General features: G+C 43.9%; 3 protein-coding genes across 6 annotated transcripts in view; 1 reads left to right on the top strand and 2 right to left on the bottom strand.

Moving 5' to 3' along the window:
• The window catches only part of LOC117725332 (kinesin-like protein KIF3B), a 6,088-nt gene extending 1,124 nt beyond the window's left edge, over window positions 1-4,964 (bottom strand). Inside the window, exons 1-7 of the mRNA XM_034525444.1 lie at window positions 3,157-4,964; window positions 2,968-3,069; window positions 2,767-2,889; window positions 2,458-2,576; window positions 1,287-1,403; window positions 448-562; window positions 2-186 (exon numbers count right to left, since the gene is read on the bottom strand). Coding sequence (XP_034381335.1) covers window positions 2-186; window positions 448-562; window positions 1,287-1,403; window positions 2,458-2,576; window positions 2,767-2,889; window positions 2,968-3,069; window positions 3,157-4,557 — 2,162 coding nt within the window. The 5' untranslated portion in view covers window positions 4,558-4,964. The remainder of the gene's footprint in view (window position 1; window positions 187-447; window positions 563-1,286; window positions 1,404-2,457; window positions 2,577-2,766; window positions 2,890-2,967; window positions 3,070-3,156) is intronic.
• Window positions 4,965-5,003: 39 nt separating this feature from the next.
• Window positions 5,004-12,554, bottom strand: hadhab (hydroxyacyl-CoA dehydrogenase trifunctional multienzyme complex subunit alpha b). The gene is made up of 20 exons (XM_034525445.1): window positions 12,392-12,554; window positions 11,497-11,538; window positions 11,311-11,381; window positions 11,070-11,203; window positions 10,708-10,846; window positions 10,490-10,609; window positions 9,874-9,976; window positions 9,548-9,670; window positions 9,327-9,445; window positions 9,093-9,149; window positions 8,886-8,995; window positions 8,106-8,240; window positions 7,634-7,805; window positions 7,400-7,486; window positions 7,162-7,302; window positions 6,984-7,052; window positions 6,628-6,823; window positions 6,409-6,523; window positions 6,175-6,320; window positions 5,004-5,740 (listed from the first exon to the last, which is right to left on the bottom strand). Exons 1-20 carry the CDS (start codon window positions 12,456-12,458, stop codon window positions 5,595-5,597), a joined length of 2,292 nt encoding a protein of 763 aa, XP_034381336.1. The 5' UTR covers window positions 12,459-12,554; the 3' UTR covers window positions 5,004-5,594.
• A 2,019-nt stretch (window positions 12,555-14,573) lies between these two features.
• Window positions 14,574-27,733, top strand: rps6ka5 (ribosomal protein S6 kinase, polypeptide 5). 4 transcript variants are annotated; one of them, XM_034525411.1, is made up of 17 exons: window positions 14,574-14,888; window positions 17,670-17,741; window positions 17,842-18,060; window positions 18,304-18,419; window positions 18,530-18,631; window positions 18,825-18,908; window positions 19,055-19,158; window positions 19,261-19,411; window positions 19,599-19,760; window positions 21,164-21,289; window positions 22,199-22,332; window positions 23,030-23,123; window positions 23,988-24,158; window positions 24,430-24,621; window positions 26,207-26,366; window positions 26,672-26,835; window positions 27,261-27,733. In XM_034525411.1, exons 1-17 carry the CDS (start codon window positions 14,819-14,821, stop codon window positions 27,567-27,569), a joined length of 2,430 nt encoding a protein of 809 aa, XP_034381302.1. In that variant the 5' UTR covers window positions 14,574-14,818; the 3' UTR covers window positions 27,570-27,733. The 4 variants fall into 4 exon arrangements, 2 of the variants coding, with proteins under 2 accessions (XP_034381302.1, XP_034381303.1); XR_004608916.1 differs by lacking the exon at window positions 27,261-27,733 and adding an exon at window positions 25,559-25,583 and having other exon boundaries at window positions 14,583-14,888; window positions 26,672-26,788; XR_004608917.1 differs by lacking the exon at window positions 27,261-27,733 and adding an exon at window positions 25,559-25,583 and having other exon boundaries at window positions 14,583-14,888; window positions 26,563-26,674.
• The last annotated feature ends 220 nt before the right edge of the window (window positions 27,734-27,953 follow it).

Below are 27,953 nucleotides of genomic sequence, written 5' to 3'. Positions count from 1 at the left end.
CCAGGATTGGGATTTCCTGACCCGCGACGCCGCAGTCGTCCTCCTCCTCTCTCTAATGGGAACCGTTGCCAGAAGATCCCCCATCAGACTGGGAGAGGAGGCTCTCTCCAGGTGAGCGCCGTTCAGGTGCAAGGCGAACATGGTCGGTGGAGACATGTCTAACTCCAACAGCATGATGTTCTCAGCCTGCAGGACCGATACAAGTTTTTTAGTGTGGTTAGTATTTTTAAATCCAACCAGTATTGAAGTACTGACTTTACTTTATGATATTACATTGATGATTCACTATCAAAGCTGTGAATAGTTCCCATGGCTACCACAACCACATGGCTACCACAACCATCTTCACATCCTCCATCTGCAGAGAAGGAGGCTGTGAGCATTAAACCAGGGTGTGCGTGAGCCCACAGTTTCACATCCCTTTCTCCAACTGTCCCGAGCACTGACCTGGTATCGACACGGGGCCCCGGTTGCCGCGGAAACGGCCATCTGTGCATATTGGCTGATTGGCCTCTTGTATCCCACGGCGGAGAGAGGCCTCCTCTTGAACTGAGTGGGGGCACTGGGGATAAAGACGCGGGACGAGACGGATTCACGTTCAGTGTAACGCACGTCGCTGTTAAAGACTCGAGCTTCTGGAAGCTTCTCAAGTGCCCCAAATATGGTCAACTAATCAGCTCCCGCCGCAAGAGAAGAAAAACCGACGCTGTGCTACCTTGCAGTCAGCTCTCCAACTGTCTCAGGAAAAGAAAGAAAACCATGTGTGTGTGTGTGGTTTTCTTTATATAAGACATCTGTTTACTGGAATGGCAGAGTGCATACATTATCTATAGTATTTAGGGTCAGTGTTCTGTGTATGTTTTAAAAGAGACACTGTGGCTGACAAGATCCAAAAACTAAGGCAATTAGAATAATAAGAGAAATACTACAATCACAATTATACAGGAGTATGTTGCATCATCAAACCATGCTAACTTTTCCTTTCCTATTTATACTTCTGTTGCTGCTTTCCTACATTTCCCCAAAGGTTTAGTAACAGTCCTGCAGATGCATTTCAGGTGTAATGTATAAAATAATGGTAACAGGTTTTCTTCCATTTTTAAAGAAGCAATAAAAACACAATATATAGCTGCACTGCATCATGGTCTATTTAGGCAACTGTTTATCTCTGGATTCCGCCCAGTAGGTGAGTTTTATTCACACTTTGTTTTGGAGGATTTTCTTTCTTTGTTTACTGTACCACAACCAGCGGCACAACGTCAGCAATGTGAAGTGACCTCACTGACCTCTGCGCGGGAATGACCGGCTGGAGCCTCCACTGATCCTCGTCGCTGTCAAAGTGCAGCCTGTGCATGATCTTGTTCTTCACCTCCGGAGGTATGAAGTTCTCGATCAGGAGATATCTGCAACGTGAAAGCAGAAGAACGTGGTCAGCCGAGGTCACGGGAAGCACGGCGGGGCGGTGAGAGGAGCGACCGACCGCACGGGGGGGGGGGGGGGGGGGACCACGGCGACGGAGCAGCGGCCATCGGAGGAGAGAATGTTGGGAAGATCCTAAGAAGCGTCCGAGAAGAAAAAGTGGTGTGCAGTGGATGCTCCAGGTAGAAAAGAAAAGGAAGAGTTTAAACTAGTTTTTTTATTTTTTTTTATTTTAAATGCACGGGCAGACTTGAAGAGAGCGCCTCAGGGGGGCCGGAGAGATGCGGCGAGCTCACCTGCAGGCATGTGTCTGCCAGCGAGGGAACGCCGCCACAGACATCACAACTCCGCTAGACTGTGAAGCACAAAGAGCGTTCTTTAGCGCCGACGTTCATCAAAGGTTTGAATGGAAAGGACCTTTCATCCATGTGTAGAAGGTCTCCCTGTCCCACTTTAAAACCACCACGAAATCAGACTAAATAGTTGATGTACTTCGCCGAGCACAAGGAGAAATATGTTCCTTCTTTTATATCTTTAAAACAAACAAAAAAGGTAGCCTTGGAAAATGGTGCAGTTTACAAATAAAAGGCTTTGATTAACACAGAACCAGCGCAGTTGTTTTTACAACGCCATCTTCTGCACATGAAACCGACTGCTTACCAAGAGATATGAAGCCTTTGTTTCCCGGCCTTGTTATTGCGAATGAACAAGAAAAAAAAAACAGATTTTGTCCCTTGATCATAACAATATTTAGATATACCAAAGGTATAGTCTGAAAAGTCACGTGAAGTGTGTTGTCGGCAGAACATTAAACCGTAGCAAAGAAATGTATGAATTCAAAGAGACATTTAAAATGTTGCTTCTCATCTCAATCTCCAATAGCGGATATAATATCAACCGTAGTCTTTGCAAATACTTTTTACACAACTGAAATGATTTATAAAAAAAACAGTACGCAAAATGCCGTGTCACGATTCAATATTACGTGTCTCTGTCTTTAAAACGTGACGATGACGAGACACATCACGACATACTCACTTGTACTTGAGCTCCCTGGTGAGCTCGGTCTGCGTCTCCTCGAGCTCCTGTCTGGTGACGACGTGCTCGTCGATGACGTCTCTCACCTCGGCCTTCACCAGCTGCAGTTTGGCGTACAGCTGTAGAACATTTTTAAAAAACGACTGTGTCATCATAGAAAAAAAAACACACACTCGGGAATCGGAATGATAAAGTAGTGAGAGCTCCGTCCAGAGAGACACGGATTCATCTGACATCCCCCCCAATGCGATGATGTCATGTCAGATGAATCTAACTTCTTAAATTAGGACAGAAGGCGAGTCATCTTACCCTCTTCAGCTTTTTGGTCTTGTGTTCCACCTCCTGCTGCAGGGAGGAGAACGTCTCTCTCATTTCTAAGGTCTCCTCGTCCTGCAGCATCATCTGCTGCTGGATCTCTCGCTCTCGTCGTATCTGTCGTGTAGCTCAGGTCAATAATCAAGACAAACGTGTTTTATAAAAGGAGTAAAAACAGTGTTGTTGTTTACATACCTGTTCTGCAATTTCCTGCCTCTTCAGCTCCAGCATTTTTTGCTGCTCATTCGTGTGATCGATTATCGTCTTTCCTCCCACTAACAGTTTGCTCTCCATGGCCTGTGAACAAAAGACATCAAATTAATTATTCATGGGGGTTTCTTTTGTTCCATTTAGCACCCCACACAGCGGGATCTTCCCACGCACCTTATACTTCTCAATGATCTTCTCCAGAGCATCTTGATCCCAGTGCATGTCCACCAAACTCTTTCTGTTGTCATTCAGGTGCTTTAACCTCTCGCCGCCCCTCTGGCACGTCAGGGCCTTGGGGAAGTCGCTTTCGTCTTTCACGCGACGCCACACCTCCGGTTCCTCCTCGAAAGCCTTCCACACCTCCGCGTCCCTCTCCCTGAACATCTCCTCCTCCATGCCGGCCATGCTTTTGCTCAGCCTATTGCTGTTACGCCTCCTCCTCCTCTCTTTCGCCAGCATCCCTCGCTCCTCCAGCTGGGCCTTCAAGCGTGCGATCTCCTGCTGGAACTCCCTCAGCAGGGCGTCTTTGGGATCCTCGTTGATCCGAGGTTTGTTCTTGATGTTCTTGGCCCTGTTGGCGTACCTCAGGGTGGCCAGGGATTCGTCAAAGTGCCTGTGCGACGGCCCCACCGTCGCTATCATCACCGTCTTGGCGTTGCCACCCAGCGAGTCCTGGAGCAGGCGGGTCAGTTTGGAGTCCCTGTACGGGACGTGGGTGCTCTTCCCGTCCACCAGGGCCGATATGACGTTCCCCAGTGCCGAGAGGGACAGGTTGATCTTGGCCGCCTCCTTCAGTCTCTGCCCCTTGGCGCCCGTCTTGCTCTGGCGCTCGCTGCCGGCCAGGTCGACCATGTTCAGCTTCCCCACGCGGATGTGGTCCTCGCCGTCCGGCCCGACCTCGCTGCACTCCACGGTGACGACGAAGATGGCGTGGGAGCGAGAGCTGCGTTCGTTCATGTTGGTGAAGCCCACGGACCTGGACCGGGTGCCGATGTTCATCACGTGCTCGATCTCGGCGGCGTTCTTGGTGACCACCGAGGACAGGTCTTTCACGTAGACCCCGAAGTCCGGATTCTCTTTGAGCTCCAGTTTCCTGTTGTTGTCTTTGCACAGCAGATCTCGGATGTCCTCCTGGTAGATCTCCAGGTAGGACGACCTCACCAGGTACTTCTGATTCTGAGTTCTGGATATTTGGGTAAAAATGTGCTGGAATGAATTCGGTATGACCCCCCTCATCTCGGGGTCGTTTGAAACCCCTTGCATGGTGTGCGTTTTACCCGTGCCCGTTTGCCCGTACGCAAAAATAGTCCCGTTGAAGCCCCGGAGCACGGAGTCCACCAGAGGTCTCACGGCGTCGTCGTAGATGTCGCCCTGCTTGGAGTCCCATCCGTACACGGAGTCAAACGTGAAGACTTTCATGGGCTCATCAGGTGGCGCCTTGGGCTTCTGGAGGGTGATCTGCCCCAGCCGGTCATCGATGTGCAGGATGTTCTCACTGTCCGCCTCCTCTCTCCTGCTGAACGGCCGGCAGCGGACCACCACCCGGACCGCCTCGCAATGTTTTGGTTTAGGCATTTTTGGTCAATAATAATAAAAATATATACGGTATATATTAATTGTTTTTTTTGTTTTTTTTTTTAAGTGTCGTCACCGTCTTTTTTAAAAAGCCATTTTCCTCTCGGTGCGGTGTCCGTTCAGGTGGTGGTGTAGTTCCCGTCGCCGTGCGCGCTCACGCTCTCGTCCCGACGCACTCGCAGCATCTTTTCCGAGAAGAAGCGATGTCACCGCTGCCTGCTCAGGGAGGAAGAAAAAACAAACATCCACATGCCGCCCCGACCCAGCCCACACAAGCCTCCCCGTGGTACACACCCTGCTCTGCGGACAATGGAAACCGAGACATGTGACCTGCGCAACGCACTGGATTGGAGCACGAGTCCTCCCCATGGTCTCATCCTGTACGCGTGATAAATTACCCTGCACTTGAACGCACCTTAACAAAAAAAACAACACCAAAAAGCAGATTTGATTCAATAAGAATTTTTTTTATTTTTAATTCCAGGCTTCACATTTACAACACTGTTCAAAACGAGGCCAGAACATCTTTTTAAATGTACAAAAAGAAAAAACAGCCAGTCGCTGAACCACACGGTAGACATTCATTAATAATGGAGAATTAATTTGAGAGAAATATTTTTTTAATTCTTTAACCTCCACAGTCTCTTTACAATCGGCAACGTGTGAATAATTAACCTCCCGTCTGCTTCTCAAATCTATACATTACCATCGAGTAAATCAATAATGTTAAAGTACAAATTAAAACCACCCAATTTTGCATCGCACTCAGTTGCCACGTTATTATTAGGTGCACCAGCTAAAACCATTGATACAACAGTCCTGTAATAAATCATACCTTCATGAAGGTTATAATCAGTATTTTGGAGGCTTAGGACTGCTGTATTAGACTGCATTAGTGTTACCTTGGTGTACCTAATAAACAGGCAACATAAGTGCATTTTCATTAGGTTTGCACCCACTCATGATATAAACGTCAGGCACAATCTAATGGCAGACTGGAGAGCTATTAAACGCTACTGGCACACGCGGTGAGTCATTCACTTGTGAAACTTCTTGCTAGAGTCCTTTGCGTGGTCGAGGAGGAGCTGGCAGGGCGTGAACTGGTTCCCGTAGACCGCTTCGAACCTCCTCATCTTCTCCACCAGCTTGTCGGCGCCGAAGGAGTCCACGAAACGGAAAGGTCCTGGAAGTGGGGAAGAATATTAGGAAGATTGTTACAGGATACATGTTTAATGAATATAAAGGGATGGGTTTTCATCTCTTTATGAAAAGCCATGCTGTGAACACCCGGGGGGGGGGGGGGGGGGGGGGGGGGGGTGTTCCATGAACCCAGATTACTAGTTAAACCATTTCAATTATTCTTCCAGACTAGCCTGGTTCCAATCGGGTTGGTTTTCAGGCTAAGCTTCACCTCAAACTAGACTGGATTACTGAACTATAAATACAAATACTAGATTACAGCTAAATAAAGGTCTGCATTTCATCCTAAAAATGCTTTGTCACAACAATTTCTAGGTTTTTTTAAATTCACATACAAACAAAAAGGACATCCGTTATGCTCTTTGCCTCGGAGCACAAGCGGCTCATATGACCAGGGCTAAAAGGTTGAACTCTGACCTCCGAGGCAGGGAGGGAATCCCAGCCCAAACACAGCCCCGATGTCTCCCTCCAAAGGGTTCTTCAGAATTCCCTCCTGCAAACACAGCACGGCCTCGTTGACGAACCGGGAGACGAGCCTGTACTGCACATCGGAGTCTGAAGAACTGTAAAAAAAAAAAAGAGAGAATCACTCAAATGTAATATGAAAATCACGGCTCAATAGGTTTGTATTTCTGTCCAACGTTAACTTACACAGCAGGATTTGGTGTCATCCTGAACTGCTCAAGGACGTCGCCGATGTCTGGGTTCACCTCTTTGGTCTTGAGACCTGGCTGATAGATGTAGCAACCCTTTCCTGATTTGCGACCTTAATAAAAAAAAAGGATTCATAAATAAAACATACACAACATTTTAAATGCATTTTATTCAACCGGTACTGAAGCTCAATGCTTCCGTGTGACCACCCCGCACCTTTGAATCCCAGGTCCACCATGGTCTTCAGAACCTCCACATTTCCTCCCCCAAAGCGGGAGCCGAAAGCTTTGCCGAGGTCCTCGGCTACGTGGGCGGCAACGTCAATGCCGACTTCATCAGCCAATGTGGCCGCGCCCACGGGGAACCCGAAGCTTGTGGTCAGTGCGTCCAACTTCTTGGGGTCAACTCCTTCCTGCAAATGGAGAAACAATTAAATCATATGTACGACAGGTGTAGCAGAATGATGAATATATGCTTTTATTTAAATGAGCTGACTGTGTACTTATGAGGTCCTAAATCTTACAAATACATTGTTCACCGAATGCGTTTTCAACTGTAGTAATACTACTAACCTGAAGTACTCGTACGGCTTCAGCCAACATGGGAGCCAAACACCTCGTCGTATAAAACCCAGGTCCATCCTGCAAAGGCATTTGTGAAATATATAATTGAAGACTTTGTTTTAAAAGTATTTATGCGTCAGTAACTACACAGGGAAAGAAGAGACAACAACGTGACTCTAAACCTCACCCCGACCACGATGATGACTTTGCCCTGCTTCAGGCCGACCGCCACGGCGGAGGCCGTCGTGTCCTTTGACGTCTGATCCGTGGTTATGATTTCCAGGAGCTGCATCTTGTCCACCGGAGAGAAGTAGTGCATCCCGATAACCTGGAGGAAATAGAGACCATACGTGTTCAGCAACATTGTTTTCTTCCATTTAGAAGCACTTTTAATATAAAACTACAAAGCGGCCACAGGTCCGAACCTTGTCTGGCCTCTTGCTGGCAGCAGCGATGTCCTTGATGGGCAGAGCAGATGTGTTGCTGGCAAATATGCAGTGAGGGGAAACCACCTGCAGACAAATTCCTTGTTAGATTGTAGCTTAAAAGTCACCACAAAACTGTCGCATCGCTGCGAACGCCACTACCGTGGAGTGATCTTTTACAGCTAAGGAAGCGCATTCTTTAAAAGCAGCACGCCTCTTTTCAGTCACACTTACGGCCTCCACCTCCTTCAGGACCGCGTGCTTGATGTGGATGTCTTCAAACACCGCTTCGATGACCATGTCCACCTTCTCAAAGCCGCTGTAATCCAGCTGGCCAGTCAAGCCGGACAGGATGGAGTCCCTCTGGAACGACGTGATGTTCCTCTTTTTGGTCTTGTCGTTGAGCCTTGTTTGAAAGAAGACGCAGATTTTTAGGTTCCAAGCGCATTTGTGCTCCACAATTTACAACCACTTTCAAATATCACATTTCATCGTTGATTTGAAATGTGATTCTGACGTTAGAGTGGAACTACATCTACAAAAATGTACAATCAAATTTACAACAGTCCCTTTAAAAAAAAAAAAAAAATTTTAAAAAAAAGGGACAGTTCACCCCACAACCAAGATTGATAAATAGCAATACAGGACAATTTAATTTTTTAAAAACATCCTCAATAAAGCAACCGATATTTAAGTGACAACCCACCCTTTGTAAACCTGCTGTTCTCCCCTGGCCAGTCCAGACACAGTGGTGTCCTTCAGGACTGTGTGCACACCTTTGTCCACCGTCACCTGGGCGACACCTGCTCCCATCAGACCTGCTCCCAAGATGGCCAGAGTCCTAGTGGGAAACAACAAACATGTATTTAGCACCTGGAAAAAGAAGGAGAGAGTATTCTCCAAGACTCCCAATACTTCATTTACGCCAAAACGAAGCCTCGGTATGGACTTTGGTTTGTCGTCAGTGTAAACGTGTGACCAAGAGTATCTTCGTCGATAGTGTTAACCATGACGAGACAACAGGGCTTCTCCAGCTTAGATTTAAGACTTTTTAAGACCAACTTTACAATAACAAAAACTGAAGAAATTAACCTCCGTAACGTGGGATTCCACTGCATTGATGTCGAATCGGTGGAATCTCACTTCCTGCACAAAATCCCCGGTGCCTCGTGTACATTGCCTGGTATTTGCCGCAAAATCTTGGTTTGAAAAGCCAATTTGTTGTAGCTAGCTGAGCATCGCGGCCGAAAAAAAAAATGTAAATTTTTTTTAAAAAAATCGATGTTGGTTACGCAATAGATATTGAGATTGTCAGAAAGAAAATTAAAAAACAATTGATATAAGATATTTAAATACACATTAAGGCCATTTTTGAGATTAACGGAGTCAACGCCTTTTCGGACTTAAGGATCTGAGGAAACCCAGAAACAAACCGGTCTGAACATGTGTTAGTTGTGTCTCATCACAGAAAGCAATACACACTTACTTCACTTCTCTTTGAGGAACTCCGTAGTGGTTCTTCTTGCACGCCACTTGACCGTGGTAGAGACCAATCAGGGCTCCCGATTCTGAGGTTCTCGCCAACTGACCAAAATTCTATGAGGAATATATATAAAAATTGGCGATGATTACTTTTACAATGCAATACTGTAAATGCTATATTAAACAATTCATGTAGGCCGACAATCCTCACCTGAGACTCGGATAAGTACCCGGCAACGGGTCCTTGCTCTACTCCAGTCTTCACACACTGAGAAGGGGGAAAAGTCACTTTAAATATATGAGACCAATGTTCTAAAAATATTAGTAACAAAAGCAGAGAAAGCAAAACAAGATTTTCCAAAACAATTACAAAATTAAGTTTACATTTTATTTATTTTACATACAGATTTTAGAGAGTTATAGCTTAGAAGGAGTTTTTACTTACTTCGATTATTTTCAGGGGTGCTGGATAAAGCCCCTTGCTCTGCTTCATAACTTTACTGTGCACGGTTTTGTAAATCTGATTCCGGACAAACTCAAAGCTCATCACGTAGTCTTGAATTTCTATGGAAGAAAGAACATCAACTCTAGGTTGTAGTATTGTTATTTATGAACCTAAAATGACTACAGAGGAGTCAAAAGCTCAACGAATGCAGTACTACTTACTCTCCATTCTGCCTTTCTCTTTGCGGATGGGGATCTTCTTATTGACGATCCCTCGGGCATATTCAATGGCAACTTCCTCGAGGTAGTCTATTGTTCTTTCCTCTGGACTCTTCAGCCCGGGGCCTGTGAAACGAGCGGAAATAGCAAAAAAGAAGAAGAATCATGACGAGATCATTCGTAACAATTCATTTTAGCCTAAAGATCAACTGATACACAGTAAAATACATTAAGTGATGAATTACTGACTGACGATTACAATTTCCACAGGTTGATACATTTAAAAACTACCCATTTGAAGCAGTTCTACGTTATCCCAGATCGCTTACCTAGAGGGTCTACAAGCTGGTTTACAAGGCCCATCTTCTTGGCTTTATCTGCTCGAATATTTCTCCCTGTCAGCATCATGTCAAAGGCACTGGGTAGACCAACCTACAGGCAACAAAAGAAAATGTTGTGAACTGGTTCATCATCAATATTCAGAGCATACGTGGTGTCATGTCATGGACAGAGGCCCGTCTTAATCCTATGCTTTGAGGGACAGGCCTGCTGATTACTAGACATGATGGGTGAGGTCCAAGGATCTGCACGGTCCACGTAAACATCTTAAACCAATTATGAGCATTAACCAGATTATTTTGCTTCGCAGCGTAGCCATTTCAGGTCTTGTCCTGACACAAGACACGATGTTATAACTACTATAGGACACTGCTTACTCTGTTTTATTTTATTTTTTTACTTATGCCTCCATAACATGTCTTCTTTTACGCTGATGAAAAGACAACCTCCAAAACAGACATGTAGGTGTTTATTCTACTTTGGTATTAGCACCTGTAGATTTATCCTAAATTCAGCAAAATGCCCCAAAAAAATGTGCATATTTAAAAATACATTTTCATAAAACTTGTCAAACAGGAAATGTGCGAATATAACTCCAGTACTAACCATTTTGGGGAGTCTCTGAGTACCACCCGCTCCAGGTAGAAGACCCAGCATTACTTCAGGAGTACCAAGGACTGTTTTCTTACTTTTTGTTGCAATTCTGTACTGGCAGGCGATGGCAAACTAAAACACAAAGAGAGCCCATTAGATAAGACACCACCTTCAATCATATTAGTCAAATATGTTCAATATAGTCAAACATATAGTTGGTTTGTATTAACCTCCAAGCCTCCTCCTAAGCAGGAGCCGTTAATGGCAGCAACAATGGGCTTTGGGGATTTTTCGATGCGCTCAAACATCTTCTGCCCTTCTTGTGAAAGTGTGGTGACCTCATCTGCGCTGTTACAGGACTGGATCATACTGTAACAAATGTTCAGTACATCAAAAGAAAATCCAAAGCATGCACATTTGGAAAATGAATTCAAATATAAGAAAAGATTATATTTAAGATAATGCAAAAAATATATAAGTCGCAAGTAGACAAAAACGTGCAATTTACGTAGTAAATCGATTAATTATACTGTATACGAAATAACAGAAGAAGTCACAATTACATGATACACTTTCATGAGACTCATCTTACTTAATATCAGCTCCTGCAATGAAGCATCCTGGCTTTGAAGAGATGAGGACAGCACTTTTAACAGCATCGTTGGCCCACACTTCATCCATCACCTCCGCCATCTCCTTTTGCATCTGGATCGACAGCGTGTTAACCTGGAGGGAGACAACACCGTTAGGATCACACACACACACACACACACATTACAGATATAGTTCAGCGGTGAAAAAAAAGGTCACATTTCTGTTGAATGAGCACACACCTTGGAGTTTGGGTCATTGATCCGTACGACAGCGACGTCGCCCTTGACTTCATAGCTCACATGGGTTTGAGCTAAAAATAGATAACAAATATAGTGTAGAGTGAGACAATGTGTGTGTCACTGGACTGGGTGACCCATTTGACCCATATACACTATAACAAATGAGAGATATTATTTTTTAATTACCTAGCATTGCAGGAGCTACTGAGAAGGTGCGACACGTACCGCCTGTAAAAAGGGAATACACAATAACACATTATTTAAATGCTTGACACACACACCTCATCCAACCTCCTGCCCATAATCTAGCTCATTCACCCACACCTTCATATATATATATATATATATATATATATATATATATATATATATATATATATATATATATATATATATATATATATATATATATATATATATATATATATATATATATATATATATATATATATATATATATATATATATATAACATAATGACCACTAAAACACTAACTGTCCTCCTACAACATACACGTGAAATGCATATGAGACTTTCCCATAATATTGTCATGACCCCAGACGGTCTCGGCCATGCTATGCACCCCAGTGGAAAAATGACCCTTCACCTACATTCTCCGCCTTCCATTCAGAGACACCAGTACAGACATCACGATGGCGAATCAGTGGGATAAGTTTCCATGTATAAACTATCTTGACAGGGGGACCATCATTGGGACAAAAGTGGAAGCAGACAGTCCGATTTAAAACTTTAATTGTAACCAAGGACTCTGTAGCAGCCGGCTAACGTTAGCAAGCACAGACGTTAACAAGTTTACACTCGAGTTTACTCGCTAAAACAAACACAACATGTCACTTTTAATTCATATAGTTCACATATATAACGCTATATGTTTGCTGGGGTGGGGGAAACGAGCATGTTCTATGAATGAATCGCCACACATTTATGGAAGCTACGGAGCTAACAGCTGCTCTAACAAGCTAATTACCCACATAAGACAAGTAGCAATGCCCGTTTTCAGTCTAATTCTCCACGTTAGTTTTCGTTAATGTTTAAACTATATACACATTTTGTTTCTACCTGTGAAGAGAGCGTATCTCCTTGATGTGACTCTGGAAAGAACACCAAGGGCTCGAACACCAGCCATTTTTTTGAGCGGAGGTCAGACGGCGTTGGTGTGAAGTGAAGCTAGCTAGCCTGCTGTCAAAGTACTACCACTGGTACTTGAGAGGAACGCAAGATTGGCGTCTTCCGGAAACGTGATCGGTCAGATCAGCAGCTGATTGGCGTTCAGGGAAAGTAGCCCCAGACCATTGGCTCACTCTAAGAAGCTCGCGGCTCATTGGCTCACTCTGAGGAGCTCGCAGCTCATTGGTCGTTCAAGAAACTAGAACCCGCCTCATACTCTGCAACTTCCCGAGCCTGAAAGTGTGAAGGCAGACTACTGGGACTTTCTTTGTTTTAAAGTCCACCTTGTCATTAAAAAAAATGTTTTAGGAAAAATACGTATGTATTACAAATGTGTGCATGTGGCAAACCAGCAATGTAAAACATTAGTATTAGATTTAGACTAAAGAAAAAGAAAAAGCAGCATACTGCCACAAGGCGGAGGTAGAAATCAGGTTGAGACGTCAAATTGTAAGCGGAATAAAAAATAACTGGTCGTGCTTGTAAGTTTAAAGATTTTGGAAGCCAGACATTTGTTTTAACTTAACATATCTTTAACAACTCCCTGGGAGTTAACTATCTTATTACAAAAATAAAAAATAAAAAAGGACATTTAAAGTTTTTCTTATGTTTATACTTTCTTATATTTATTCAAATGTTGTTTTCCCATAATTACGTGTTTATCTCTGGGTGTCTTACGTGTTGAACTGTTGTTTACTGTTTAATATGTTTAACAGTAAGGCATTAAAGTAGTAAACACATCAAGTATGTTGTGTATATGTTAGGTTTGTAAAACTGTTTTAGTTTTTCTGTCTACCCGAAACTATAGATATTATTTCGGCACTTCACAGCAGCCACACAGTTTGGATCCAAGACAATTTCCTTTACATACAAATACAACCATCAGTCTCATACAAACAAATGCTGCGAGTAGAGAACCAATTTTCCATCATGTGGATCTTTCCATGTTTCAGATATCTGTGTTGTTAGCTCTTCTACCAAAAAAACACTTATTCAGTTTGAGCCCCAAAAAGGTTATCCAGTATTGAACAAACAGAAAAAGATATCTAATGTGAAAGGTCCAAAGGTCCCTGTGTACACATTGATGAATTAAAAATACATACATATCTTAGTGTCCATGAAGATTACTCCATGTTTAAGGATGGACTATGGATTGATGTATAGCTTCAATCTGTTTAATCATGCAGACATTTTTCCCAGAAGCGCTTTGCATTATATAGTATTTTTACTTGTGAAACTATCTGTTAAATGAACACACCCCACTGTTGCATCACACAAAAACATAAACTGAAAAAACAATAGCAGAAAAGCAAACAAAAAGGAAAATAACCAAATGAACTTCAATTTATGACTATGAACTAATCTCTGGTACCTCCGATGTTATTAACTCAACTAAAAGGAACTGATAATTTTCCTGATATGGTGTTTCTTTCACAATAATTTACTTTTATTATGACTTTCACCTGATGCATCAATATGTACGTGTTGCAGCAGGTGAAAGTCCTAATTAATAAAGTAAATTATTGTGAAAGAAACAAGACACCAGGACGTGCTGCAACACGTACATATTGATGCATCAATGATATAATATATTATTCTGAATAAGGAACGACCTACCTATGAGGGGATAAGAGTAGCAGAATCAGTAACCCATTTTTATAGAACTGCTTTTAAGTGATGTCGTCCTTATATGCAGTTTCCCCTTGTTTCCCCTATTTTAGTTTGTCTGTCCTGCTTTATTTATGCTATATAAATAAATGTGTTATTAAGATGTGTAATGCAGGATTTCACAACGTATTTTTACACTCCAGTATTGCAACTTGTAATAAATCTGAACACTTATTCTACCACAGACTATCCCCAACTTGAAATAATTGCTTTTAATGCATAATTAATTGCACTTAAACGTGTTGCATTTCTGACCTTTGACAGGAGCGTGTACAAGTTAAGTCAGCGCCTGTCTGTAGAGAGGGAGGCGGGACCATTTGTCGCTAACACGAAAAGAGCCAATCGGAGGCCGGATCTTCCCATAGCAACCCCAATCAGCGTAGAGGGACTGTCTGGTTGCGAAGGTAGTGGTAGTGTTGGTGTACTGGAAGAAGCAAGTGTTTCCTTTGGGCTTGCTTGCTGCTAGGTTTACTAGCAACACTCTGCCCATGTTATTTGTCAAGTGTGGCGCCTCAGTAACAGGCGTTTAACTCTCCCGCTTGACAATTACATTTTCCTCCCAAATTAATATCGCAAACTAGCTCGCGAGGTGGACGTCCACCTCGTCCGAGAAGCGTCTCTATCAAACGTTAACTGGAGCAGGAAACTACGATGCCATCCCCGATGGAGGGATCGTCCAGAGAAGGTGACCTCTTCACTGTGAAACACGAGCTGAGAAACGGTGAGTTTTACACGCGAGCTCAACTTTTGAAAAGCGGTCGCTCTCTCTTATTTGCAAACGTATCCGTCGGGGAGACACGTGCCCCCTCCCCGCTTGGAAACGTGAGCTGGCTAGCTTCTGGGAGGGAGGGAGTGGGGGGCGAGTCGACTGTCAGTGTGTACTGTCGACGGGCATTTATATAGTGAGCGCGAGCGTGAACGCTCCTCGAGTCCAAAAATGGCAGAGACAGCCGAACGTTAGACGACGAACGTAACGGCTGTCTCGCGCAAACTAACCCCCTTTAACCATTTTACTACCGTTAGCTAAACTAACTGCCCTATAATGTTAAAGCTACGGCTCATTGTGAACGTTTCGGTTAAATCCAGAGATTTTCAGCAAGTTCATGCGCCTGTGAACCGCCTCTTTTTTTCTTCTTTTTTTTTTTAACTTCACGTTGATTTACCGACGTTACATTATGTTGTCTTTTAGCCTCCCGGTCTGTTAGCTTAACTTCTCCTCGGCTAACGGAGAGGAGAGGAGACGTTAGCTTGGTTGGTTTCATAATCGTACAGGGCAGAGAGGTGCACAGTGAAAGGATGGCAGACAGGTGTATTCATTCGTCCTGATTTAACGATAGATTATTCGACCGCATCCGCGAGGTCAACCTGTGAGTCCCTACTGGCGTTTGTTTTGGTCTAAATTAGTTTTACTGAATGATTTCTGGTTTCCAACATGATTGTTTTTTAAAGGCATTTTTGAGGGGTACAAGTGTGAATTAAATACATATATACTTGTACTTGTATATCTAATTATATTGAGGGTAACTTAATTTACGTTGGGAATATTGTATATAGGCTTTACTCATTGACAACTAAATATAACGCCACTAACTACTACTATAGTAGAAAGTGAAGGAGAGTTGACAGATAACGTTTCAAAACAGGTTTCTACAGTGAGTCGACAGGAAGTTCTATAGTTTCTGCTATACATTTCCAAAACTGGTTATGATTGAAGGTTTTGAGTACAGTGGCATGTCGACTGATTGACTGCGGAGGGCTGCTGAATGGAGTTGGACACTGCAATTGGCTTATAATGACACAGTGCTGCTGTTCAGGCTGCAACATGACTTCTGCTGCACCCCCCATTCACCGTCCTGCCCTAAATATGCAGTCAGTCTAGTTGTTACTTCACCTGTTGTGTTTTTTTTTGAGGATGTATACATCATTTTATCTGCTGCATCAACTTAACCCTGCTTTGGACCCCTGCTCTCATGTGAGACATGTAGCAAAATATAAAGATGAACATACCTACCAAGTCCATGCATTTAAATCAATATTCCTGCTACATATCAAGGGTATTTGTTTGGAAAAGTTTGGACATAATTGTCGACGCTTTGCACAATAAAAAAGACAAGATATCCACTTTTCTTAATGAACTAGTTGTTGCAATTCAGTTGCATTTAGATGACGTTGTTGTTGTTGGATATCACCAACCAAAATCCACTATTCACGGTAAGCTTTTTATTTTGAGGATCATTGGCATTTCTCTTCTGTAGACCGAAGAGGCGCCTCTTGTCTAACATCTGGTTGGACACCTCTGTCAGTCTATTAATTGTTTTGAAATGATACAGTGGGAACTCAAAGTGTCTTGGCGGTTGCGGGATTTCTTCTTGTGCGTAAAAAAACAGGAGAATCAGCGGAAAAAAGATTAAATCGGCCGCTTTAATTGCTCAGTAGCCTCTTTCCACCGAATGGATGCGTTCACTACAAAGGACATGCATTTCTAAGATGCTCAGTCATCTGTACACGGAAACCATGATTTAGAAAGACACGAGGAGTCACTCCCAGTGTGTGCTGACTTAAAAAAAAGTGCTTGTTAATTTTGCAAGTTTGCCTGCAGTTGCATGGAAGATTATCACATATCTTTTTACAATATTTTGTTTATATGATGGACGTTTACTGATTTAAGCATGCGGCATCTGCACATTTTTTTTTACAATTAAACAATTTCACCTGTGCAATTTACGCGGCCTATTCCTGTTGTCTTCATTTTTACAACCGCACAGACTTTCCTAACTTATCCAGTGTTTTTAAATCGCCGATCCTCCAGTTTGAAGTCCACTTCTGCAACCTTTTTAGCTTTTGCATAGTTTGACTTTATTTGCCTCCAAAGCATCATGGCTGAGAGTCTCTTTGTATCAGAAAAAGAAAATAGAAGAATACATTATTTATAGCACGTGCACCGGGTTACCAACCAAAAAGTACAGTACGGGACTGTGAGGTGATGTAATGTGCCTTCTGGTGTCCAGCTTTTGGCCGCAACGGCTTAAAACAGCTGATCCTTTCGAATGTATTTCCAACTTGGCTGTGTTCAATAGACTTTCTGCACTGATGTTAACCAGAGGCTGGACGTCCATCATTGAAATATATTTGGTCTTTTAGCTTTCTGGTTGGCTGAGCATCATTTCGGAGCAGAAATCATTTGCGGGGCTGCCAGTGCAGTGAACATTTACACATTCATTTTCTCATGTGCCAGATAAGCCTCGGGTTGGGAAAAACCGGTGAGCCATCAGTGGGAAAAATACCTAATATTGAAATATGATCTATTATTATTGTAATTGTGTACAGATGTGAATACGTACTCTCACATCAATTTCTGCAAGTGAATAACCCGATACGGAATACATCTGACGTGACGTACCGTTACTTGATGTTTGCTATTTATTGTTCTTTAGTATTGCATCCTTCTTTTTGTGGTTTAGCTCATTCTCTTGTAATATTTTATTTACTCCTCTGAATCCAGCCAACCTGACGGGCCATGTCGAGAGGGTGGGCATTGAGAACTTTGAGTTATTAAAGGTCCTCGGCACAGGAGGTGAGTGCACCGGGACGTTCCATTTAGTCGATCACTCGCATGCCGCTCCGGCATTCAATATTCACTCAACCTTCTCTGTCCTTGTTTATCCAACCGCCAGCGTATGGCAAGGTGTTCCTGGTGAGGAAAGTGAGCGGTCATGACGCTGGGAAGCTGTATGCCATGAAGGTTTTGAAGAAGGCCACCATTGTACAAAAGGCAAAGACTGCCGAACACACACGGAGCGAGCGACAAGTGCTGGAGCACATTCGCCAGTCTCCGTTCCTCGTCACGCTTCACTATGCCTTCCAGACGGATACCAAGCTGCACCTCATTCTCGGTAAGGATATATATATATATATATATATATATATATATATATATATATATATATATATATATATATATATATTTTTTTTACAGGAAACTGCCTTCTCTGTTGTGTTTATCCAAGAAATTTGTTTTTATATATTGTCTTTAACCCTGAGAACGAAATGGGGTTTGCACTTTCCTGGAGAAAAATTAACCCACATATTATTTTTGGATGAAACGTGACGTGCATGGATCTCCTTTTTTGTTTTAGATTATGTAAACGGCGGGGAGCTCTTCACACATTTGGTGCATAGAGTGCGATTCAAGGAACTAGAAGTTGCTTTGTACAGTGGAGAGATCGTGTCGGCACTAGAACATCTGCACAAGGTAACCCCAAATCCAACACCTCCGAGGCCTCTTTGTCTGTTCAGAAGTCATCTATTGATGCGCACGCGCTTTGTGTGTCACTTGCCCCGCTGTCGCTCTCTTTTTCGCAGCTCGGGATCGTCTACCGGGACCTGAAACTTGAGAATATTTTGCTGGATTCAAGTGGTCACATAGTTCTCACAGACTTTGGCCTCAGCAAAGAATTTGATCAGGTACAGAATGTGTGCATGTCTTCAGTGTTTCTTACAAACTTGATGAATGTCCTTCCTCATAAAACATTGGGAAATATATATTGTTCTTATATATTCGATACCTTTTTTTAAATTGAATAACAAAGTCCCGCCCTCTTGCAGGCGTATTTGGATTCTAAGGCGTGTCTTTTGATTTGTCCGTTTGTCAAAACAGGTGGAAAGGGCGTTTTCTGTCTGTGGCACCATTGAATATATGGCTCCAGAAATTGTGGAAGGAGGAGAGTCTGGACACGACAAGGTAATTTGTAGTTTTATGTGTCACACGCTGTCGTCGGTATGATTAAATCAAGCAGCCCGGACTCTCCGCTCTGTATTCCTGGATGCAAATGCAATTTTTTGTTTTTGATTCGTCTGTTCACGGGCGGTCGCTCTCGTGCGTTCCAGGCGGTGGACTGGTGGAGCCTCGGCGTGTTGATGTACGAGCTTTTGACTGGCGGATCACCCTTCACCGTTGATGGAAACGAGAACTCGCACACAGACATTGCCAAGTATGGATTCTCCCTGACTGTCGGCCACAGTAGTTTTCAGCCAACCTTCAGTTAAATCACTCTTAACAACACTGACCCCGATATCTGTCTCGCACATCGCAGGAGGATTTCAAAAAGGGATCCTCCTTTCCCCAAAGATATGGGGCCTCTGGCCAAAGACCTCATCCAGCGACTCCTCGTCAAAGATCCAAAGAAGAGATTGGGCTCCGGTCCTAATGGAGCCGAGGATGTAAAAAAACACCCGTTTTACCAGGTGGAGCTCGTTGCTTGTCTTGAATATTTCACAATATTTAGAAAAAACTTAAGTGTCAGGGTGGGCTGTTCGGCCACATAATGGGGCTGCTTTTGAGTGAATGGCATTTAGTGTGTGTTTTGTATAAGCTAGTTTCACAAGGATGGAGATTAACCACGATGTTTTTCTTTTTCTAAACTCACTTTAGAAAATAAACTGGGAGGACTTGGCAGCCAAGAAGGTGCCGGCCCCGTTCAAGCCGGTGATTCGAGATGAACTGGATGTCAGCAACTTTGCAGAGGAGTTCACAGAGATGGACCCCACCTACTCTCCTGCAGCTCTGCCTCAGAACTGCGACCGCATCTTTCAGGTGGGAGCTATGGGTTTGTTAGACAACCAGACTCATTGTTTTGTTGTTGTTGTTGTTGTGAGAAACATTGCTTTGTGCTCCACTGCAGGTCATTGCAGGACATATTTGCTTTGTGCTCATGTGTGTCTGGGCTTTGGTAGCAGGCCGTGTGAGATGTTGACACGGATAGAAAAATTGCATTATACATTCTCCACTTTTTTTTTTTTTGTCTGCGACTATATTTGTCATACTCCAGAGCAATTCAAGTAATCAAGTGAAGTTTTGAATGTCCTCAAAAGGTTGCTGTAAGTCAACATGAGTCTGTCTGTGTGCACTGGTATTTCAAAAAGAGTCTTTTATTGGAGTAATTGCCGCCATATGCAGCTCTTATTGAAGTAACAGATGTGAATGACTATTTTTGATGTAGCTTTGAATCGTAATATGGCCCACAACTCGGTGCCAGCTGATGGCTGTCTGATGTATTGCATGAAATTTCAACTCCTGATTGCCTTCTGGATCCTTGAGCGCGGCAGATCAATAGATCCATTAACGGGCTTCTCTCGTGGAATAAAAGGTTACACTCTGAGAGCATCACCACGTCTGTCTCGGTTACGCCTTCAGTCTTTGATTGCCAACTTCATCTCGGCTTCTTTTTTTTTTCCGCTCTCAGCTGCCATTCACGCAGTCTGAAAACGTTGGCTTCTTTATAATTTGCGAGCCTAGCAATCTCTGAGATAACGACAGCAATCCCAATTTTTTAAATCGTGCACTTGCTCCCCCACGGTGGCTCACAAAACAAAATTAAAATTGCATTAAGAGCGCCAAGATGTAATTTCACAGCAGAGCAATCAAATATTCAAGCCCGGCAATTTAGGGGCATCTTCATTCATTCACCACCCATCCTTCCGTCCATCCGTGGCTGTCACACGACATACCAAACAGCTGTGTGTGTGTGTGTGTGTGTGGAATTAATGCCATCTCAAAGCTTTGGGTTCCCCACAGCTGGAATTATGCAGGCAGCGCTCCACAATGACGGGTCTAACAATGACAACAGCTGGACAGCAACTGCCACTCACACATTAACAGCGTTGGCTTCAGTGTGGAGCTGACAGGCTGGTCTCTGATATAGAAACATCTAAAGAAACAATTTTAAAGTTGTACTGTAAATATGGAAATGTGTGTGTGTGTGTGTGTGTGTATATATATATATATATATATATATATATATATATATATATATATACACACACATTTGTATACACATTTGAGTGTCTACAAATGGCTGTAATGTATACAATTAAGTAGAACGCTGCGAGCTATCTCTGAGGTTGTAAACCGCAGCGGTGGATGTTTAATTTCCAAACCTCCCTTCTTTTTTATAAACGTAAACACCGAGCGAGTTTGTGTGTTTTTTCTGTGTGCAGGGCTACTCCTTCATGGCCCCCTCCATCCTGTTCAAGAGGAATGTGGTGATGGACGACCACGTCCAGCTGTGCGGCGGCTCGGAGAGGCCGAGCTCTGCCGCGGTGGCCCGCAGCGCCATGATGAAGGTGGGACGGATGGACCCGGAGGCCCACCGGCACAAACACACTCAAGCTAATGGCTTCTGTCGCAGGATCATAGTTGATATTTCGTTTCCTTCCCTCCACTCCAAACTTATTCTCCGACTTGTTTTACCCGGATTCAGTTGTCAGGCACGCTCCTGTTTATTTAATGATGCTTGTGTTTCTGTTTATGCCTTTTTTTTTTTGTGGGCTCACTGGGTTCCAATGTTGTCATCGACATCCTGGCTACCTTCTGCATACGTTGCTGTTTTCAAGATTTATTATCGGATTTTTGGGGGTATTTTGGTGACTGTTTTTTATAATTAATCTTTTTTAACCTGGAATATTTTCATGTAAGCTCGGTTATAGCCTACGAAGAGGAAGTTTCGTCCGAGCGGTCCGGGGTTACAATATGCTCCAAATGTGCTCTCCATGTTTTATGCAATATTCATAAATGTCATATATATTTAGATATACATATACATGTTAGAGTATACATTGCGCAACAAAAGGAAATGTTCTGGGTTGCTCCTAAAATGGTTTCCATGGCCTGCTGCAGATCACTGGGTGATGATGCATGATTTATGATCCTCAAACAAAAACTATTTTTAATTTTATAATCACATGGAGAAAAAAAAAGTTTAAAAAGCAGAGATGCAGCAGTTAAGAGACTTCATGTTTCAGGCTGTTGGTCAGTTGCTATTAACTTAGGTGGCATGTTTAATATACATTGCTGTATAAGAGACATTTATTATAATATTTTATAGAAAACATAAAAGCAGCCGTAAAGCCTTTATTGAACTTTAATTTAATTACATTTCACTTAACCCCATTTTTATGAAAGATTTCACAACATTGAGACTCTTCTTTAACGGAGGTCATTTGTAATCATCCAACACTGATTTGTCTCTGCAGGACTCTCCTTTCTACATGAGCTACGAGATGGACCTCAAAGACAGCGCTTTGGGCGAGGGCAGCTTCTCCATCTGCAGGCGGTGCACACACAAGAAGACTGGACAGAAATACGCAGTCAAGATTGTCAGCAAGAGGTATTGACTCACATCCTGCCGGCTCCGACATGTTTGTTTACAGTTTCACTGGATGAAGCCGGCGGCCACCCTCAAACCTCTCCCTGGTAGAACCTGGAACCTGTAAACAAAATCTTTCAAAGAACATTCAATTAGTTTTAGTCTTAAATTGATGAATGCTAAATAATATATCATTTGATTACATTTTTGTTGGTCTTACTAGTCTGTTAAAGGTTGTCTAAATACATGTAAATACATCTCAGCTCACAAAACAAGCTTTGATCATGTGACTGCAGTCCTAACACGACGCGCCTCCCACTCCTCCACTGACTGAAATACGATGGCTCTAGTAGGAGCACGCCTCACCGACACGAACACATGAGCCTCCCTCTACATTCGTTGGAAATTCGAGAAGTGAACCTTGTGGGCTACCGCAAGCGAATTAAGGGAAATAACAAAGCAGAAGTCAAAATGTCCAGCCCACACACCTCACTGTTGTACTCTACTAATGTCATACAACAAGTAGAAAGTGGCTTCTCTTCCTACATCATACTGACTTCTGCATAATTCAATCAAAAGAAATGCCAAGTATAGACCAACAAGTCGATAAAAAAAACCTGTTCAATGATACAAAAAAGGACTTTCTCTCTCGACTGTGTGTGTGTGTGTGTGTGTGTGTGTGTGTGTGTTTATGACTTCCTGCTTGTGGTTGCCGTAGGATGGAGGCACAGACTCAGCGGGAAATGGCGGCCCTGAAGCTCTGCGATGGCCACCCTAACATTGTCAAGTTACATGAAATCTACCACGACCAGGTACGGCCATTCAGTTTTTGCATGTCTCTCTATGGAGCCTGTTGAGACTAGCAGCTTTTAATAAGTCCCGGAACTGGAACAAGGCCGATTTAATGGGGATGCTGGAAGCCCTCGAGGTTTTTCTTTTTTTATCTCTTCGTGTGTTGTCCTATAAACATCTCCGCACGCTCGATATTTTTACACTCGAGGTATCTTTTTTTTTTTTTTAAACCGCTGCTGTTGAAAACGTCCATTTTCCCCCACCGCTAAATCAAAACAACCCTAGATTTACTTGTGTTGCTAATCGAGCCGCGCACTCCAACTGAACCAAGTGCGCATGTGTTCCGACTGTAGCTTACCTCTCCGGTTATTGGGATGGGGTGTCCGTGTGGCGGACTGTGTACAGGTTCATTAGCCCCCGGTCCTTCAAGCCCAGGAGCACCACTTTAGCCCTGATGAGCTCGGTGGGGTTATTACTGTACCTCAGAGGCCCTGTGACACAGATCAAAGCAGGGCCGCCTCGCCTCGCCTCCACCGAGTCCCGCTTTTGTTCCCAAAGCCCGGCGCTAATGAGAAACTCTACCCCCGCCGCCCCAGACGCATTATTCCCTTCCCCTTTCACTTTTTACTCAATACCATTACGGTTTTGATCTCAACATCATGGCATCAGGAACGGTCTTCTCCTTCTTTTTCATTTTCTCCTCCCTATATTTATTATGCAACAGAAAAAAAATTCTCAATTCCCACCGTTTCACACGCGGGCTTCCAACGCCGTAAAAGACAATTTCAGAGGATATCAAAAGCACAGAGGTTACAATTGAGTGTAACAGAGGTTGGTGAGAAGTGTAAATATGCTGTGTGTGTGTGTGTGTGTGTTTACTGCAGCTCCACACGTTCATGATCCTGGAGCTGCTCGGCGGAGGGGAGCTGCTGGAGAGGATCCGCAGGAAGCAACATTTCAGCGAAACGGAGGCCAGCCGCATCATGCGAAGACTGGTGTCGGCCGTCAGCCACATGCACGATGTTGGCGTGGTGCACAGGGACCTCAAACCGGAGGTATTGGACACACAAACGCTGTCTGAGCAAAGTTTGTGTCTGTTGATGATCACAGACACACCGGATCATGAGCTTTACCGTGTTGTACTTGCTGTGATCTGTCGCGTCGTCGTCGGAGCTCAATAGTTTGCCCCCGACGGCGGGTCAAAAGTACCCGGTCGGACGAGTCTCGGTGTCCCATTCAGTTCCCTCTGGAGTGGACCCGGTTTTGCCGAGCGGAGAGTAAAATGATTGCCGTTCGTGTCTCTCTCTCTCTCCGATTGCTTCGCAGAACCTGCTCTTCACGGACGAGAGCGAGAACTCGGAGATAAAAATCATAGACTTTGGCTTCGCTCGCCTCAAACCACCAGACAATCAGCTCCTGAAGACGCCCTGCTTCACCCTGCAGTACGCGGCGCCGGAGATCCTCAAGTACGACGGCTACGACGAGTCCTGCGACCTCTGGAGTCTGGGGGTCATTCTGGTGAGTGAGTGTGGGACGCCCAGAGCCGTGCTCTGGTTTAAAAAATTAAAATCTGAACTGGAGGAGGAATCTTTCATTATTAATGCCGCATTATGCCCACAGGAAATAAAACAAAATCAGCAGCCCCCTTTTTAAGTATTTTTTTATTTAACAGAAAAAAAACTAGTCGCTGGTTTACGGCTTTTTAAAATGTTTGCTTAAATTTGGGTGGTTTGATTTATATTTATTGGATTGAGGAAGCCGTTTCAGAGCATCACTTTGGGGTCTGCTCATTTCTGATTTTTATTATTATTATTTTCATTTCATGGAAGAGATACTTTAATCCATAAAATATTAATTATTGTCAGCGTTACTCCAAATGATTAACGGTCACTGATGTTGGTTTGCTTGTCATATTCACATCTGAACACATTTATTATACATAAGGCTCATTTTTAAGCACATAATGTTTAAACTAGGCTTCTTTTTTCTTTTTTTACATATTTGATGTGATCAGGTTAAAGGTTACTGACCATACGTTCAGTTTGAAAACATTGATGCTGCACATTGAAGAGCGAGAAGGATTAAATAAGAGGTCATTGATTAGCCCTATTCAGGAGCATCATTATTTATGACCAAGTATCGGCCCAATTTAGACAACCGCAGGAAAAGTGACCCAATTACATCGATGTATATTTGGGACTTTATTTTTCATAAATCCTCAGCTCCGAGCCACTTTGAAGTCGTCTATCATAATGTTAACCAAAGTGTCCCCCAAATTAATATATAATCACGAGCTCCATACAGCGGTGATTTGTTGACGTTATCCAGTATATGGATTCAACATGTTCTACCCCCCCCTGTTGTGCGTCTGAATGCGCACATGTATGTATTCATGCATGTGGCGTGTTCTGCTTCATCGTATTTGCACGATATTCATCTCCCTTTTCTCGTGCAGCGCTACGAGCTTCGGGCATCCCGTGGTGAGCCGACACAGTTTTTTTTTAATGCTCGCCGCATAATGAAGAGCGAGTGCAGAGAGAGACAGAGAGAGAGAGAGTTCTGTACTCTCCGGTCATCCGAAAGAGAGAATCTGGGCTCTCTCTCTCTCTCTCTGTGTGTGTGTGTGTGTGTGTAAGCATTGCTTCCCACCGCCGCCCTCTGGGGGGGATATGAGAGTAGTGTGCCTCCACAGAGCTTTGATGAAACGAGTGCTGACAAGCCGTGGGCACAAAGCCCTGGAAGCAAAGCGAGCCGACACGGGAGAGTTCAGGGACCGATCCTCCGCGGCCAAACCGCCGTCCATTTCTAATGAGAAATCAGATGCGAGTGGGCCAAGGTGAGAGCATCCTGTTCACTCGCCGTGAGCGCATGTCAGCGGCGTGGCGGTGGAGGATCGGTCAAGGGCTCCTCGTGAAGCACGTGTCGGTTTTTCGACAGCACATTTGTTTTTTTTGGCCACGGTTCACTTTTCCCGGCTCCTCGTAGGCGACACGATTTTACCGTACACAATGTGTCCATTTGATTTAGATGTTTAAGCCTTTGAAACTGTATTCATTTTTGATTTGACAGCAGATGGTGGTTTTTCCTCTTCCTCTGTTTGCAGTTCACCATGTTGTCTGGGCAGGTGCCTTTTCAATGTCAGGAGAAGAGCCTGACTCACACCAGTGCCGAGGAAATCATGAAGAAAATCAAACTGGGAGACTTCTCTTTTGAAAGCGAGGCCTGGAGAAACGTGTCCCAGCAGGCCAAGGACCTGATACGAGGTGAGGAGGGAACTGCCCGTTTAGTTCAACTCGTCCTAATTGAAAATACCGGCCTCCTGTACTCCAATGTCAGACTTTAACTGATCTGAATAAGTCTTTAGAAAAGATCACAAACTTCAAATGAGTTGATGTCTGGAGTGACAACATGCCCAGAAATTAATTTAGTTAACAGGATTTTTTTTTTTTAAACATTTAGATCCCAGATTGAACTTTTAACCCACAAAGCAGCTCACCAGCGACTGAGCTACCCGAAGAGGAACTCGCCTCCCCACCGAAGGTAACGATGTGCGTCTCTGTTCCCGCAGAGCTGCTGACGGTGGACCCGAACAAGAGGATTAAGATGTGTGGCCTCCGTTACAACGCCTGGCTGCAGGACGACAGCCAGCTGTCCTCCAACCCGCTCATGACGCCGGACATCCTGGGCTCCTCCACGGCCTCCGTCCACACTTACGTCAAAGCTACCTTTCATGTAAGAAATGACCAGCGGTGTTGAACAATTACTATTAGATTATTTATTTTAAGTGTATTACGTGGTCAATAAACCGGCATTTATTATAGAATATTGTGAAATGGTTTAAAAGGGGAAAAAATATTGTCAATCGAATGATGCAGACGTGTATTTCATTGCATGAAACACATTTTTATAATGCGACATCTTTAAACGTTGTCCAAGACGATGCAGAAAAGATGGCGAGCATTCAAGGAAGCACTGATCCGATATACTGGCCTTTTTTTTCCTGCACTAGCAAAGGATTAATTCTCCAATATCAGCAGAAATCTTAATCGTTATAGGGAGAGGAAGAAGCAGGAAATCATCCCTCGGAAAAATTAATAATGCAATCAATACCTGGGCTCACCCATCCCCCCCCCCTTTTTTTTGTTTCCTTCTCCCAGGCGTTTAACAAATGCAAGCGGGAAGGTTTCCGCCTGCAAACGGTGGACAAAGCGCCGCTGGCCAAGAGGAGGAAGATGAAGAAGACGAGCACCAGCACGGAGACCCGCAGCAGCTCCAGCGAGAGCACCCGCTCCTCGTCCTCCTCCTCCCAGTCGCAGGAGAAGACTTTCACGGAGGGCAACGCCAAGCCGGCGGCGTCCAACAGCACGCCCGTGGACACGCCCGTCGACACGCCCATCGACACGCCCGCCGCCCTGGGAGGCGACTCCGAGCACCAGCCGGCCTTCCACTTCTCAGAAGGACAGTGAAGACGTCGGATTCAGACAGTTTTTATGACCCGGAGGACGGCTCGTGGTTAATAAAAACCCGGCGTCCATTCAATTCAATTTCAATTCAGTTTATTTTGTATAGCCCAATATCACAAATTACAAATTAGCCTCAGAGGGCTTTACAATCTGTACACATACGACATCCCTGTCCCAGGACCTCACATCGGATCAGGAAAAACTCCCCAAAAAATAACCTTTCACGGGGGGGAAAAAAGGGAAGAAACCTTCAGGAGAGCAACAGAGGAGGATCCCTCTCCCCGGATGGACAGATGAATAGATGTCATGTGACCACAATGAACAGCGTTACATAAACACATTGCACGAATATGACAATGTAAATGCGTTGGAGACGTCTCTCTCTCT

The sequence above is a fragment of the Cyclopterus lumpus genome, chromosome 22, assembly GCF_009769545.1.
Source record: "Cyclopterus lumpus isolate fCycLum1 chromosome 22, fCycLum1.pri, whole genome shotgun sequence".
Taxonomy (NCBI): Eukaryota; Metazoa; Chordata; class Actinopteri; order Perciformes; family Cyclopteridae; genus Cyclopterus; species Cyclopterus lumpus.
The sequence above is the reverse complement of the archived record's forward strand: the minus strand, read 5'-3'. Positions and strand labels throughout refer to the sequence as shown.